At 37.7% G+C, this 17,611-nt stretch overlaps 1 protein-coding gene across 1 annotated transcript in view; it reads right to left on the bottom strand.

Annotated features, from left to right (window-relative positions):
- MAP3K5 (mitogen-activated protein kinase kinase kinase 5) overlaps positions 1 to 17,611 on the bottom strand; it is a 198,033-nt gene that overhangs the window by 130,513 nt on the left and 49,909 nt on the right. Inside the window, exon 2 of the mRNA XM_080806936.1 lies at positions 7,421 to 7,560. Coding sequence (XP_080663062.1) covers positions 7,421 to 7,560 — 140 coding nt within the window. The remainder of the gene's footprint in view (positions 1 to 7,420; positions 7,561 to 17,611) is intronic.

The raw sequence follows: 17,611 nt of genomic DNA, 5'->3' as shown, positions 1-17,611 counted from the left end.
CTTTCAGACATCTATCTTCTGCATGCAGAAGCATTCCTTCTTGCTCTTTAAGGTATTCAAACTCATGGGCCTATGATGAAAGTCTCTACCAATGAAAAATATCTGGGGCCAAGACAGTGATATGATGACATCTTCCATTCACACTGCAGCACAGACTTCTCCTCTCTTTGACAAAATGGTAATTAGACACTAGAAATGGTGGGTGGGGGTGGGGAGGATAAAGGAGGTACTAGAAAGGAAAGCAAAGGTATAATCTATCCAGTATACAGAAAATTCCTCAGGTGATACTGCTAACTGACATGAAAGAAAACTGGATTCTCCAGTCTCCAGCCCTTTCCCAAACCTCAGGGATGGATTCTACAACTGGGAATCAACTTGCGCTAAATAAACCATGCGTCTAGTTTGTCAATTCAAGTCTTGAGAAAGCAGTGCTCACGTGTACTGCTCATCCGCTCCTCCCCAAAATTACTCCTCCCCCCACCTAATTTGACGTGGAACGACTATAGCTCAAAGAAAAGGTAGACCATTCCTAGAAGTAAAATAAAGAAACAAGATGGTCTCCTCTCTCATCAGAAAGAAAGATCTCACCATGAAATAATACGAAGTGTGTGTGAGGGCTTTGTCGCACCAGAGACAGGACAGAGTGCCATGATTTACCAATCAGTGGTCGGTTATCAAGTAAGCAAGATGCTTGCGGGAATGTCCAGAGGCAGCATTTCCTAGTAAAAGTGCACAGGTTCATTGCTTCCAGTTCACTATTAAATTGTTAAGCTACTTTATAGGATCATATTTTCAAATGACTCTTTCCCTAACATTTATTGAGTGTGTAATTTATACTACTGGCCAAGTTAGGTGCTATTAAAAAGTGCTGAAAAGAATCCAGTAAAATTCACTGTTAAACTAAAAAAAAAATCACAAACCATTGGAAAAATACAAATGTTGATTTCATACACAATTCGAACAAAAACTAAATTCCTCTTAATAATTAACTTTGATAGGTGAGGTAAAACTTTTAAGAAGAGGGGGCACCTGGGTGGCTCAGTGGGTTAAGCCTCTGCCTTCGGCTCAGGTCATGATCTCAGGGTCCTGGGATTGAGCCCCGCATCGGGCTCTCTGCTCAGCAGGGATCCTGCTTCCCCCCTTCTCTCTCTGCCTGCCTCTCAGCCTACTTGTGATCTCTCTCTGTCAAATAAATAAATAAAATCTTAAAAAAAAAAAGAAAAAAAAACTTTAAGAAGAGGAATTGGGGGTGTGAGAGGGGAAAAACTGATGGGTTTGAGAACATTATGGAATCTGAGTGGATTCATCAGACATAAGTAATTCAATTTAGGTTTGAGGTATTTGTACCAAAAATGACCCCACGTCTTCATCAATTTATTGGAAACTGGCGTAATCACTGAAATGGACAACAAGAACATCACGACTCTTTTCAAAACTATCACAATTTGCTTTAAGTGGAAATGAATAAGTATCAGAAAAACAGACTTAATATGCAATTTCTCACAATAAGTTCTAAAAGAGATTGGATCCCCTGTACCTGCAGAGAAAGGAGCGTAAGTACCACAGAACTGTCTGAATGAGCAACTGTGACAGTTCTCAAGTTTTACCCCTGTTGTAGCATGTGTCAGAATTTCCTTCCTTTTTAAGACTAAATAATACTTCATTGTGTGCATATACCATTTTGTTTTATCCATTCATTTACTGATGGACATTTAGGTCACTTCTACCTTCTGGCTACTGTGAATTAATGCTGCTAGGGACACGGGTGCACAGACATCTCTTTGAGAGCCTGCTTTCAACTCTTTTGGGTATATGTCCAGAGGTGAAAATGTTTGATCATGTGGTAATTCTATTTTTAATTTTTTTTTTTATTTCTCACATCTTGATTTTATTTTTTTCAGTGTTCCAAGATTCATTGTTTATGCACGACACCCAGTGATCCATACAACCCGTGCCCTCCTTAATACGCACCTGCAGTCTCCCCTATCCACCCACCCTCCTTCCCTCCAAAACCCTCAGTTTGTTTCTCAGAGTCCACAGTCGCTCATGGTTCATCTCCCCCTTCAATTTACCCCTGTTCACTTTTCCTTTCCTTCTCCTGATGTCCACCATATCATTCCTTATGCTCCACAAGTAAGTGAAACAATATGATAATTGATTTTCTCTGCTTGACTTATTTCACTCAGCATAATCTCCTTCAGTCCTGTCCATGTTGATACAAAAGTTGGGTATTCATCCTTTCTGATGGCTGTGCAATATTCCATTGTATGTATGGACCATATTTTCTTTTCTTTTTTTTTTTTTTTAATTTTTTATTTATTTTCAGCGTAACAGTATTCATTGTTTTTTCACCACACCCAGTGCTGATATCCAGGATCTATAAAGAACTCCTCAAACTCAACACACACAAAACAGATAATCATATTAAAAAATGGGCAGAAGATATGAACAGACACTTCTCCAAGGAAGACATACAAATGGCTACCAGACACATGAAAAAATGTTCATCATCACTAGCCATCAGGGAGATTCAAATCAAAACCACATTGAGATACCACCTTACACCAGTTAGAATGGCCAAAATTAGCAAGACAGGAAACAACGTGTGTTGGAGAGGATGTGGAGAAAGGGGAACCCTCTTACACTGTTGGTGGGAATGCAAACTGGTGCAGCCACTTTGGAGAACAGTGTGGAGATTCCTCAGGAAATTAAAAATAGATCTTCCCTATGACCCTGCAATTGCCCTGCTGGGTATTTACCCCAAAGATACAGATGTAGTGAAAAGAAGGGCCATCTGTACCCCAATGTTTATAGCAGCAATGGCCACGGTTGCCAAACTGTGGAAAGAACCAAGATGCCCTTCGACGGATGAATGGATAAGGAAGATGTGGTCCATATACACTATAGAGTATTATTTTTAATTTTTTGAGGAACTGCCATACTGTTAAAAATTCTTAAAGGGCTATTTTAGTGATGGTATACAAATTCTGGTTTGTGCACCCATGATTTCATGCTAGTCAGATCCCAATCTAGAAAATACTAGATGCACTGAGGCAGAGGAAGAGGTTCCGCTATCACGTATGTGTGGATCTCCTCAGTGGGATTGTGAAAGATTAAGCACATAGATAGATTGCTGCAGAGAACAATCTACTAAGGAGAATCCCATCTGTAAAACAACTTTTCCAGCAATGAGTAAAGAGAAAAATCCAACTAAATTTCCTGAAAAGGGAATACTCTCACATAATCATTACTTTTCAACACAAGCTCTGTCCTCACTAACTGACATACATATCAATCTCTAAGATATTTTTACTCTGTAGTAGATAAAATGGGAATAAAGCCCATCTTGGTGCAGAAAGACCCGAACGCATCTGAGACTTTTTAATCACAGTTAGAACATTAGGAAAAAAAAAATTATAAACGATTTGGGGATTCAAATGCCCAAAATAACTATCCTGGTAGATACAATAACAAAGTATCACAGACTTCTTCCTTAAAAAAAGAATTAATTGTGAAATATTTCAACTATATAAAAAGTACAGAAATCAGTACACACCCATGTATATACCACCTTGACTTAGAAATCTAATATTATAGGTAAGCTTGAAGATGCTTGTCTTTCCCCCTGGTTCTGTTCTACTCCTACCCCCCAAAGAGCTAACTATTCTGAATTTGTTGTTTGTGATTCCCACGCAAATGTCAGTCCTTTGTAACCCAAGTAGGTATAAAAGCACTGTCTTGCATGTGATTCGATTTTGTACGGATGGCATCATACCACACACATGCTTCTGTAATTTGTTTTTGCTCCCAACACTGTTCTTGAGCTGTATGGACAGTGACACGAAAGCTCTAGTTAACTCATGTGAAGTTCTCTGTAATAGTCCACTAACTGACTACACCAGAAGGTGTTTGTTCATTCTCTCCTTGATAGGTATTTACCAATTCCTTTGGGGGAGGGGTTATTACAATGTCAATATAATATTGTTGATTAGATCTCCTTCTGCATGCCACAGACTCGTTCTGTGGTGCAAATCGAGAGGCAAGAGTTGCTGAGTCTTGGTGCCACGCTCATCTGATAATAGTAGGTGTTGCCAAACTGCTCTTTGGAAGCAGTGCCAGCATCCCCTCCCATCAGCTGGGCCTGCTTCCCACTCTCTACAGCCTTGGCCTGGGCATCATAAGGGCTTTTAACTGTTGACTATCTGATGGTGAGCAGTGGTATTTCCTTGTTTTGTTTTGCTTTGTTTTTCTAAGCAGCATTGTCTGAAGTAAGTGGGGAGTGGCCTACAAGGAAGAGAGGGAGCTGAAGAAGGGAAAAGGGGGAAGAATCTCAAGGAGTGGAGCTGAGAGCTGTCGTTAAACAGGAATTTTCGATGCTAGAAGAAATGGCTCATTAAAATAATTTCCACACTCTACACAATGGCCGTTCATTGCCGCCTCAGAGCTCACTGGTCAGTAGTGTCCAGACCTAACGCTCCCATTTACTGAGAGACCCCAAGTGGAGGTCGGATCATTTCTGTAATGCATGAAGGTAATCCAAAAAATACCATTTCGACCATTTCTTATTTTCAAGCAAATATAAGTCTTAGCATAGAGTCTCACTGGCAGACACCTAAGAAGTTGTGACGATATTTAAAGAAAACTGTGAAAATTGTGTTGTTAAAATGCTAAGGGGAAAAATATCAACTTCTCTTTCTCAACGTGCAATGATCTTTTCTTTTTTGGAAAAAAAATTAACTATTTCATTCTTCTAGAAGAGTACTTGTGATTTCCAATGGATACAAAGCTTACTGCAAGTATGTGATTTGATTAAATTCCCAATATCCTTGCATATGAAAACTCAGATGTAGCTTTCAGGTACTTTTATGGATTCCTATCGATTATTTTTTAGGAGCTGAACCTTAAAGGTTTTTTCCTATGATTTCATCCAGAGAATTTACTGCCAAAGAGAAACTGCTGTCTTCAACAAAGAACAGCAAATGAAAATTAAACTGGTGTCGCTGTACTTTCTAGATGTCCAAAGAATCAACGTAAGGGAAGCTAGCTATGTGACAAGAATAGCATTCTCATTTTGTATTTGCTCTGCAAAAACAGGGACAAGCTTCATTTTTATTTTATTAGGCTGATCTATACAGAACAGCTTATGTATAATAACTCTTGTTCTGCCTTATTTCGTAGCAATTTTCTTTTCTATTGGTAGAAGGCAGGGATTACACCTATAATGAACTGTAATAGAAATTAGTAAAATTAAACACACACACACACACACACACACACACACACACACACACACACACACACACAGACTTTTCTCAACAGCAGAGGACCAGAAAAATTTCTAGGGCTCGGGAAATTATTAGATTGAAAAAAACATTTTCTATCCCAGAGGCCTTTGTTCTCTGCAACTAGACACTTATTTGGGCCAGGAACAAACTAAAAACAACAACAATGGCAAAAACTTAAGTTAATGGAAAGAGGGACAGAAAAGAAAGGATGGGTGTCTCATGGAACAACTCAGGGGCGGGGGGCAGACATAGTTGATGGGTTTTCTAAAGGAAAACACTAAGCAGGGAAAGTTGGATATCCTTCTAACTAGAAGAAATTGCAATAAAGTTTAGTGGTTTGGAGGTTGGGCTTGGGAGTTAGGCAGACCTAGGCTTTACTTTACTAGTTACATGATCTAGGGCAAATGACTGAATTTATTTGAGCCTTAGTTTGCAGTTCTACAAAACAGTGATATAATAGGACATAATATACCCCACAGGGATGTTTTTAGAATTAGATGTGAAAATATAAGTGGGGAAAGCACAGAGTAAGTGCTCGGTTACTAGCAGCTATTATGTACAAGATAAATGAGTGTGTTTTAGCTAGACTAGCCTTTTTAAAGAACTATTGTATTCATATACCAATAATACTTTTAAGCAAAGGCTGGTAAAAAGCAATTAAATAAATCAGTGTATTTGTCCCATACAAATTTCTGATAATATTAGCTTCAATTCTTTCTCTCTAATGTAATTTTAATGAGCTTTTAAAAATTTCCCCAGGAAAGAGCAGTCCTAAATGAAATCACCAGCTACCAGTAGGGCAAGAATAAAAAGAGGGTAGAGTGAAAAATGTCTAACACTATACTGCTTGCTTAGAATACTTAATGTAAAGAAAATAAAATAGTACAATAAAAAGAATAAATAAAACTATCTCATTCCTTTATCACTGTTAATGTAAATAGTAGCAAATCAAAATATTTAATTAAAATACAACACACAAAATTTTATGATGCTTTACTTAAAGTGGTAAATTTAAGGTAAAATAAAGTAGGGCAGCTTAAAGAATTGCCCCAGGTTTAAAAAAAAACAGATGCAGACAGAGCGGGCAAATATCCTTGGACTTGAATTTCAGAGTATTCTGGAAAGGGTTAGCCTATCATTGCCTGGCATGCAGCAAATGTATTTGCTAAAAGTAACTGTAGATTTCTCAGAAAAAGCCATATAAGCTTTAGACACTCAGATAAAAGCAAAATGTTACTTTCTTTTTTGTCTTTTTTTTTTTTTTTTTTTTTTTTTTTTGCACGATGGTCGTGGAGTTAGAGATCTTCATATAACAATTACTAAGCCACTAGAAATATGGCTCTGGATTTTAGGACTCCACATCCCAAGGTTGGCTTCGATTTGAAAACTGGAAGATATAGATGAGAAAAAGCCACATAAAGCTAGCTGGAAGTTTCACAAAGGAAATGGATGATATCAGGTTCAGCATGAGTTTCACTGAATTGTTAAATGCTTTTCAAAGAATCGCACAATGATTGTATTGCAAAAGCATTTTAGTTAATCTTTCTGGACGGAAGAAACGCCTTCATATCATTATGTTCCTATCCTGGAGAGAATGACATGGGATCCGCTGAATTTGTAGACAAATATGGTAGGTTCTTATCTCCCCTTTCCCTAAGTTATTAAGTTATTGAAAGCATTTCCCAGTCAAGAGGATGGCAGTTTTCTGGTGATAAGCAGTGAGAGAAGGTCTATTTAGAGTCCTTCCAGTAGGAGGTGGATTTCCAGTCGAAGACAGGTGTGCCCAATGAAAAACCCCCAATGGTGATACAGCTCAGGGCCTGACCATGCTTACGCAACTTCCAGGTCTTTCTCGGGCAGGCAGCGGGCACGGACGACTTCTAGTAACGCAGTTTCCTGAACAGCAACTCAAACTCCAGCTCAGAACTCAACACTAAGTTTCTCCTACCTGTGTATTATCAAATTTCTACATTGAATTCTAGATAACTGTCATGAGGAATTGTATAACTATTGGACTGGCAAAAACAAGCTTTCACAAATGTAAGCTGCTTCCGTTGCTTTGGTTATCACAAGGACAAGAGGTATCGCTAGGACCCTGGTGCCCCGAGTAAATACTTAGCAAACAGGTCAGGTACCTTCAGGGACTGCAGAGAGTCTGAGTTGTTATCACAGTAGAGGATGATGTTGTTGGCCATGCTGAAGCTTTCTCTCACTCCGAGATGGTAAAACAAGGACGGCTGTCGGAAGGCATCACTCATCTCCACCACAGCGATATCTGCAAACAGAGAACAAAGTCCCCCCCAGGAGATGACACCTGAATAATGCCCAGTAAGCACATTTTGGTTTCAACGACTGAGTATTCAAAGAGGAAATGAGGAACGGATAGGGATTTTCCCTCCTTGCTTACCACTGAATTTTGAATTTGTAGCTCTACCCGGACGGAAGTGGTTTTTAGAAAATGCAGCAAACCTGCATCTTTTTTTTTTTGAACATTTCTTTTCTTTTTAAATTTATTTATTTGACAGACAGAGATCACAAGTAGGCAGAGAGAGAGGGGGAAGCAGGCTCCCCACTGAGCAGAGAGCCCAATGCGGGGCTCAATCCCAGGACCCAATCCCAGGACCCCGGGATCATGACCTGAGCCAAAGGCAGAGGCTTTAACCCACTTGAGCCACCTAGGCGCCCCCATCGTTTTTTGTTTGTTTGTTTGTTTGTTTTTTTTTAAGCACGAAGGTGATCCTGTAATTACTGGAAACTGAGCAAAATCTACAATGGTGGGATGCTGGGGCTAACGCTCACTGTTGAATTTCAACATTAAAATAATTTCCAGAAGCAGGTCCATTTATTGCAATAAGCAGTAAATGTAAAATGAGATTTAAGAAAGCAAGCAGGGGAGCGTCTGGATGGCTCAGTCAGTTAAATGGCCGATTCTTGGTTTCAGCTCAGGTCATGATCTCAGGGCCAAGTGACAGAGCCTCACGACCAGTTCCACACTCCGCGTGGAGTCTCCTGAAGATTCTCTCCCTCTGCCTCTGCCCTTCCTCCCCCAATTAAATAAATAAATATTTTTTAAAAAAAGGAAATAGGTAAGATTATAAATTAATCCAGAGCTGTATTTTATTTTGTTTTTAAGATTTTATTTATTTATTTATTTGTCAGAGAGAGAGAGAGAGTGCACAAGCAGGTAGAGTGGCAGGCAGAGGTGGAGAGAGAAGCAGGCTCCCTGCCGAGCAAGGAGCCCGATGTGGGACTCCATCTCAGGACCCTGGGATCATGACCTGAGCTGAAGGCAGCGGCCTAACCGACTGAGCCACCCAGGTGTCCCCAGAGCTGTTACTTTATAACTAATTAATCATTATTATTAATATATAGCAAGCCTCCAGCAAGTGTACTCAAGAAAGAAAGAAAGCAAAGGTATAGAAAATTATGACTGAGAAAGAAAATATAAACACAGATAAAAATTCTACCAAAGCTCAGAGATGACTATACCAAGGTAGTATAAACCTGATAGCAATATCTGATACTAATGTCAAAAGAATGAAATATAGGTTAGTCTCAAACTCACTTTATACATGGACAAAACTATGAAACAAAAATGAAAAAAAATGCACCAAGCATTATACTATAAGAAAACTAGATCATGGGTTTAAAATTTATTTTGGGAATGCAGGGATATCTCAATGGGGAAAAAAAAAATTCATCTGCATCTAAACAGATGCCCCAAGTGCTTTTAATTAAGATTCAAAACGCATTTCTTATTAAAAATAACTGCAAAACAAAAATAGAAGAGCACTCTTTTAACATGAAAAACAATATATATATTCTGGGGCGCCTGGGTAGCTCATTGAGTTGAGCATCTGACTCCTGATTCCAGGTTCAGGTCATGATCTCAGGGTTGTGAGATCCAGGCCCACACCAGGCTCTAGGCTGGGTGTGGCGCCTGCTTGGGATTTTCTCTCTCTCCCTCTGCCCCTACACACCCTGCTCTCAGTCTCCCTCTCTAAAAAAATTATATATGCACAGCAACTACCAACTTTGTGTTTATAAGTATTCTGTAAAAATCAGGAAAAAGACAAGGCAGTCAATTATTCCTACTACTAGTTGGCTTTCTGAAAATCCCAGCTAATGTCACAAAGTAAGGAGATGTAATACTATAAAATAAAACACACAATTATCATTACTTGCAGATGTTTTGGTTGTCAACCAAGAAAACCCAGTAGAATCAACTAAATAACTATTATAAGCAATAATATAATTTAATAAGGTGTTGAGATGCAAAATCATTAAGAAAACCAAGAGCTCCCTTTGTAATCATAGTATCTAGAAAATATGATGGCAAAACAATTCCAAATCACAATTACAATGCAAATGTTAACATACCTTACCACAAATTTAACAGATGATAATTTGTTAAACATATTTGCAATGTGTGACAGATGAAAGGTTAATATCACTATAAATTATCTCTTATCGGTCAGTTTAGAGCAAAGAAGCAGCCATAAAGACATTACAATAGAAAATTAGGCTATGGGCACGGGCGGGCAAATTCACAAGAGAATAACTAAAATGATAAATAAATACACAAAGAAATCTATACCTTACTATGAACAAATGCACATTAAGCAAACTCTAAAGTGCCAATTTTTTTGTCTAACAAGTAGTCAAAAAAATTAAAGAATTCCCAGTGGAGATGCAGAGAAATGACATTCTGACAACCCAAGGAGAATTTTAAACTTCCCAGGAGACCTTAGTAATCCTTAAAGCTATGTACACTTTTTGACCCAATAACTCTACTCCTGAGAATTTACCCTGAGAAACTCCCCATAAATATGTCAGGTTTACTTGTAAGTATGTCGACTGAAATATATTTTTACAATAAAAATGGAAAATACCTAAATATCCATTAACAGGAAAATGGTTAGATAGGTAGGTAGGCAGATAGGTACGTAGGTACACAGACAGATTCAAATAGTGGTTTGGTTTTGTTTTTGTTTTTAGATTTCATTTATTTATTTGACAGAGAGAGAGAGAGAGAGAGAGAGATCACAAGCAGGCAGGCAGAGAGACAGGGGGAAGCAGGCTCCCTGCCAAGCAGAGAGCCCGATGCAGGGCTTGATCCCATGACCCTGAGATCATAACCTGAGCCAAAGGCAGAGGCTTAACCCTCTGAGCCACCCAGGCACCCCCAAATAGTGGTTTATTATGTATCATTGAGAACCAAATCGTTGAGTCACTATATTGTACACCTGAAACTAACATAACACTATAAGTTAACTACCCTGGAATTAAAATAATTTTAAAAAGAAAACTATATTGTAGAAGAATATTTAGCAATGGAGGTAAACTCAAGGTATATTAAGTAAAAAAAATAAATTAAGATATAATACATTATAATGTATATATTCTATGTGAATATACATATGTGTATTTAGAAATTTAAAAATTCTACAAAGTTGTACACTGAAATGTAAACCATGATAATAGCTACGTAATGGGATTGTGCATTTTTTTCTTTATTCCTTTTATATATATATTTTAAAGATTTTATTTATTTATTTGTCACAGAGAGAGATCACAAGTAGGCAGAGAGGCAGGCAGAGGCGGGGGGGGGGGCGGTGGGGAAGCAGGCTCCCTGCTGAGCAGAGCGCCCGATGCGGGGCTCGATCCCAGGACCCTGAGATCATGACCTGAGCTGAAAGCAGAGGCTTAACCCACTGAGCCACCCAGGTGTCCCCCTTCTATATTTTTTTTTAACAATTTCTCTTACGAACATTGATTACTTTTATAATTTAGGAACCCACCAAAATAAAAGAAAAAAAAAACACTAAAAACCCAAGTGGATGTAAAACCAAACAGCAGCACAAAAAATAACACAGACTCTCAAGAAACTGTTTGGGGCAGTTGGCCTTGTCTAGTGAGTGTGAGATTAGAATTCACATTCTGTGAAAGAGAAATAGATCAGATCAAACGAAGGCTGAAGACACAGAATTTAATGAGGTTACGAAAGAGGCAGCCAAGTCAAAGGAGCTTCAAAAGATATTTTTCCAAGGCTAAAATGACTTACGGGCTTTATAACCCAAATAAAGGGTTTTCTTTTGGGGTCCTTAACATTTCTACACCAAAAACCAACACATGAGAAAATGAGTCATCGCATCCCACCTACACACCCCATCTGCCTCCTGCGCCCACTGTTTCCTCTTCCCACAGATGTCAGCCACTCGCCGTCAGTCACAGTGCTTGAAAATCAAGAGAGAGCGTAAAATGGGGCTGAAAGAAACCAAACCAAACAGTAGTTGACAAGAAATAAATGAGAGCCACACAAAGAAAAATACTAGTTAAGTTAAAGTTGTCACAAGAAGAGGGGAAATGGTGATTTCGAGAGAATGGGCTCCTGGGATTTGATGCTAAAATTAATAAAGGCACTAGAGAAGGCACTCAGATTAAGAGAGAAATTAGACATTCAAAATAAATGGTACAGGCAAAATAAGGCATAGTCATCAGGTCTGAATGTCTGAGCAGGAACAGCTCCATTTTGGGATGTTATATAGGACATTAAAAATGCTTGTTTGTATAATTTTAAAATACTGAATACAGTACAACCACTCAGAAAAAGACTGACTTTTTTTCTACTTCAGGTTCAGGTGTGTGATGGGTTCTGATAGATGTATATTCTTTTCTAAATGTATTTTTTTAATATCCATGGAGTAAAATGTACTTTTCTGTCTCTCTGGTGAAGTGATCAAAGTCTATGCCCCATTTCTTAAATTGTTGAATCTATTTTCTTATTGTCAAGGTTTGCGGGTCCTTTATATTATCTAGATATTTTTCCTTGGTCAAATAAGGGGATTTGCAAATACTTTCTCCAGGTTTGTGACTTGTCTTTCCAAACTGCTAACAGATTTTTAGAAGAGCAGAAGTTTCTAACTTTAAGTCCAAAGCATCAATTTTTTCCTTTTATGATTGCGGTTTAGGTGTGGTATCTTTAAAAAAAATCTTTGCCTAATCCAAGGTCATGAAAGTTTTCTCTCTAGAGAAAGTTTTCTCTAGAAGTTTTGTAGTTTACATTTTACATTTTGGTCTATGATCCATGTTAAAATAATTTTTGTAAATAACGTGGGGTGTGGGTCAAGGTTCATATTTGTTGTAAAGACTTTCCATTCTCTGTTGAATTGCTTCTGCTTCTTCATCAAACACCAATTGGCTACATTTATATGGGTCTGTTGTTGGGTGATTCTGTTCCATTGATCTATGTGTCTATCTTTTGCCAACACTACACTGTTTTGATAATTGTGGATTTATGGTAGGTATTGAAATTAAGCCCTGCAAGTCTTCCAACTAGATTATTCTGTTTTCAAAAGTGTTTAGTTTTATTCGATTTCCTGTGTAAATTTTAGAATCATTGTGATTAGAGCTATCAGTTGATAGCTATAAAAAAATCTTCCTGGGATTTTGACTGATATTATATATTAAATGTATAGATCATTTTGGGGAGAACTAACATCTTCATGTATTGAGTCTTTCTATCCATGAAAATAGTATATCTCTCCATTTATTTAGGTCTTCTTTGATTCTGTCCTCAGCATTTTATAATTTTCAATACACAGGTTCTGCATGTATTTTGCTAGATTTACACCTAAATGTTTTTTTTTGATGCTATTATAGATGGTATCCTTTCAAATTTCAAATCCCAATTGTTCACTGCTAGTATGTAAAAATACAGTTGATTTTTATATATTGACTTTCTATCCTGAAACTTTGCTAAGCTCACTTATTTGTTCCAGACCTTATTTTTTTTATTTGCACATGTCTGGAATTTTCTACATGAACAATCATGTCATTTGAAACTAGAAACGGTTTTATTTTTTCCTTTCTAATCTGTATGTCTTTTATGGTTTGGGGTTTTTGTTGTTGTGTGTCTTGTTTTACCTGGATATACTGGTTGGGGCTTCCAGTAACACAGCATTTTTAAAATAGGAACACTTCATTATTTAACAAAAATAACATCTTATCATGGCTACCTCCTGACTCTGATGACTATCTTTTCAAAAATAGTAAAACAAACAGGTGAAAATTATCTTCCTTGTGAAATGATATTAAATCATGCCTAAAATGCAAAAAAAAAAGGATGTAATTATAATAAATAAACACCTGATACTCCACAATTCTTGAAACTCATTCATATGGGTTACCCTTTATCCACTTTATTTCACAAACATGTATTTAATAATTACGATGTGCCAGGAACTGTATGCTTATCAAATATTAACTTGATCTTCATAATACTCCTTTGTGGTAGGTAATATTACTATTTCAGGACACAGAGGCAGAGAATGTATAAACTATCTGTCCAAAATCAGCTAGGAAGTGGTGGTACCACTTCTATCCTTTGAGGGATCTGACCCCAAGCAATCTAGCTGGAGAGACCACACTCTTAATTCTTCACTGACACACCCTATATTTACAGGATATCGAGGTTCTCAAGATCACAACATAAATTTGGAGGTACAAAAAAGATTTGGGGACCAAAGCGTATATTTCTGTTATGTATTTTGTGACCAAATGAACTTAGTAATTTTCTGATTGAGTTTTTATGGTAATATTGTGAGTAAAATAGCTATATTTAACAAACTGAAGACTAAGTCTGTTTAAAAATATACAGAAAGGTACAAAAATCTCTTACATTTTTACCCGAGGTATTGTTTCTTTCCTTTCTTCCAAATGGGTTAATGTTAAATGGAGCACAAAATTAGGTTTACCAGGGGTTTATTAAAGCATAATAAATTTTTAGGGCATAACATAAAACTGTTGTGCCTAATTACATTTTGGTCATTAAATGGCAGTGGTTCACGGTCTGTTTTTCTTTTTTTATCTCATTTTTCCTTTATAATGCTGTATCTGTTAGTTAAATATCTTACATGAGCTTCTGTTGCTTGTAAAAAGTAGAGTTGAAACAGAACATTAATGTTCAGTTACTTTTTATCTATTCAATGCTTTCCTTAGGCATTAGATAACCGATGACAACAAGAGCCCAGTAGTGATTTGGACTGTGCTATAGTCTACAAAGCACTCCCAAACTCCATTGTCAACTTCCCAAGTTTTACATATAGGTATATGTGTGCATATATATATGTATGTGTATATATACACGTATATATATATATATATACACACACGTATATATACACATATATATACGTATATACATGGCTAGTTCTGTGTGATAACTTGGGAACTTGGGAAGCTCATGTATGTATGTATGTGTATATATATACGTATATATACACGTATATATACGTATATATATATGTGTATATATATATACACGTATATATACACACATACATACATACATACATATATACGTATATATACACGTATATATATATACACATACATACATACATACATGAGCTTCCCAAGTTATCACACAGAACTAGCCATTCAGTCATGACAGGTTAATCAACCAGGATGACCCACCAGTACCAATTTAATTCTACAAATGTCCTGACCACTTATTATTTAAAAAGTTTTGTTATTTGCTGTTATGAAAGTTAAAAGAAAAAATTAACTGGATGTGGTTTTTACCATCTCTTGTGGGACAGAATCATGAGTTGGCAGATACTGACATAGGGCAGAATGTGGCCAGCAGTGGGAACATACAGAGGGTGACACTCAAGGACCAGGGAGGCCAAGCCTGATGGAAGGGATGACAGAAGCCAACGTGAAAGAGGCATCATCAGGCCATGGAGTTGGAATGGAGCACCTCAAATCATAGACAAAAAACAAAAGCACTGCATATCAAAGGCACCATAGGAAAAGGAAAGAGGCAAGATGCCTGGGGCTTGGTCAGAGCAATGGAGGAAACTCAGTGGGGAACTGAGTCAGTTCCCAGGGAATTCTGAACTGATAAACCAACAGAGATCCCCTAAATAACAGATACTAACCCCCAAATGCTTATCCCATCTTAGATTCTTAAAGGAAGTATATCTTGCATTTTATTGATTTTTCTTTTTTCTTTAAGATTCTTTATTTACTAGAGAAGAAGAGAGAGAATGAACAGAGGGGAGAGCAGAGGAAGAAGCAGACTCCCCACTGGGCAGGGAGCCTGATGTGGCACTCGATCCCAGGACCCTCAGATCATGACCTGAGCCAAGGGCAGATGCTTAACTGACTGAGCCACCCAGGTGCCCCTCCATTGATTCTTCTATATTATGAATACATAAGGGATAATTACCATGAATCTACTGTATGCAAATTACTAAAATGGTATTCATGACCTAGTAGTGCCCCGGTAGAGTTCCCTAGAGACTCAGGGTCGGTTTACTAAAATTTGGCAGATATACAATGTTGGGAAATTGCAAACCTCCTATTGCAGAGGTAAAACTGTTGTGATTTTCATGAAGGACAGAAGAATAATCTACCATCCCTGCTGTCTCGAATTAATCATGATTTAGCAATTCCTGCTGCGAATTACTACTCCTGTAGCTTCATCAGTATTTTATTTCCCTGTACATTATTTAGTTAACCCTATCATGTATAATGATACATATTTGTGTCAACAATAAATATTTTGATCCATAAATACATGTATGCATAATGATTAAAACATGGTTCATTCTTATATTGCTAAAACAAGTGTATACGTAATGTCCCCACCCCAGCCTAATTTGCTTGTTTAATGCTTGTTTAATTATTACACAGAGGTGTTGATTTTTTTTTTTTAAATCTAGAAAGTGAGGACTGGGGGATAGGTGATCAGAGGTGATCAACCTCCAGAAGTTGGCTTTTAAAAATGTTGAGAGTCATGGCTCCTGTAAAAGGAAGGGGGGGAGAAGAGGGAGAAGCCCAGAGAAAGAAAGAAGAAAGAGACAAAGGGAAAGAAAAAGGGGAAGTGGGGGGAGGAGAGAAGGAAGGAGCAAAATCAAACAAGACTGGTATTATAAAAATGAAAGTCCCCTTGTCCAGACAATAGCCACAAGAATCCAGTTCATGATGCTCCAGCTTTAGAGAACATGAGGGGCAAATTAGCACATATCCATAGAAGGCGCCCATCCCAGAGTGGCAGGACCCAGAACCACAGCTGTCTGCCAAGAAGAGATGCAGCCTCAGGAAAGCACACCACAGAGGTGAAAAGCTAGAAGGAGAACATCTCCAGGGGCCTTGAGAGGAGGGATGAACATGTAAATGGCAGACAAGCTGTTTCATGACTTCCAGTGCTTGAATCCTAATTAAGTTTCTGGATGGATGACCTTGGACAAGACCTTAAGTTCACTGAGCTATGGTTTCCTCAGCTGTCAAAGGAGAATAAGAACAGGCATTCACGGTACAAAGCTGTTGTTAGGATTACATGTGCACTAGGCAGAGCAAACTCTCAATATATGGCTATTATAAGGAGCTACTACAAGAAATATTAATGGGGGGGCACATGGGTGGCTCAGGTCATGATCCCAGAGTCCTGGGATCAAGCCCCAAGTCAAGCTCCCCGCTAGTGGGGAATCTCCTTATCTCTCGGCCCTTCCCTCTGCTCATACTCACATACACATTCTCTCTCTCAAATAAAAGAAGAAAGAAATGTTAATAGGAAGCCCTTTGAACAATTTAACATAAAAATGTTATTGAAGACAGTGTTAAAATATAATATTCCCAGTGAAGCCTTGTATGAATACTCATAGAAATGAGTTTGAAGTCCAATTATGAAAACACACAAAGCCCACATAAAGAATTTTGACTTGATTCTATAATCAGTAGTGATCCATCCATATCTATGAGTTTTGAGAAGGGGTATGGCAGGATCAAATTTAGGGAAGATAAATCTAGATTTTTGTGGATGGACTGACAGATAATACAGACTGGAAGCTGGGAGATCAGTGAGGAGTCCTTTAAAGGAGAGTGTGCCCCTAAACTAATACAGAGAATACATGGCAAGGAGTTCAAGAGGCTTTAGGGATTGGGTGGATGCAGGATAAAGAAAGAATTAAAGGTGATTTCAAACTTGAATAGTTAACATTTATGGCTTGCCATTAACATAAGTGACACAAGAAAAAAATATCTTTTTTGGTAGGAACTTGAGATTGGATTGAGACACATTAAACCTGTGTGTGTGTATGCGTGTGTATCTAACTGACAGCTGTTATTTTGAATCTCAGCAGAGATCAGAATCAGAGTTAAGAATCACGATGACGTAACAGTTGAAGCAGCACATGTAGATGAGATTGACAACATAGACAATATAGAGAAAAATGAAAAGGCACCTATGATTCAGGAAATCCCTTCCTCCTCATATACCCAACAGAAACACAGTTCATCAAAATACATGTAATAAATGT

This window comes from Martes martes (assembly GCF_963455335.1).
Source record: "Martes martes genome assembly, chromosome: 6".
Taxonomy (NCBI): domain Eukaryota; kingdom Metazoa; phylum Chordata; class Mammalia; order Carnivora; family Mustelidae; genus Martes; species Martes martes.
The sequence above is the reverse complement of the archived record's forward strand: the minus strand, read 5'-3'. Positions and strand labels throughout refer to the sequence as shown.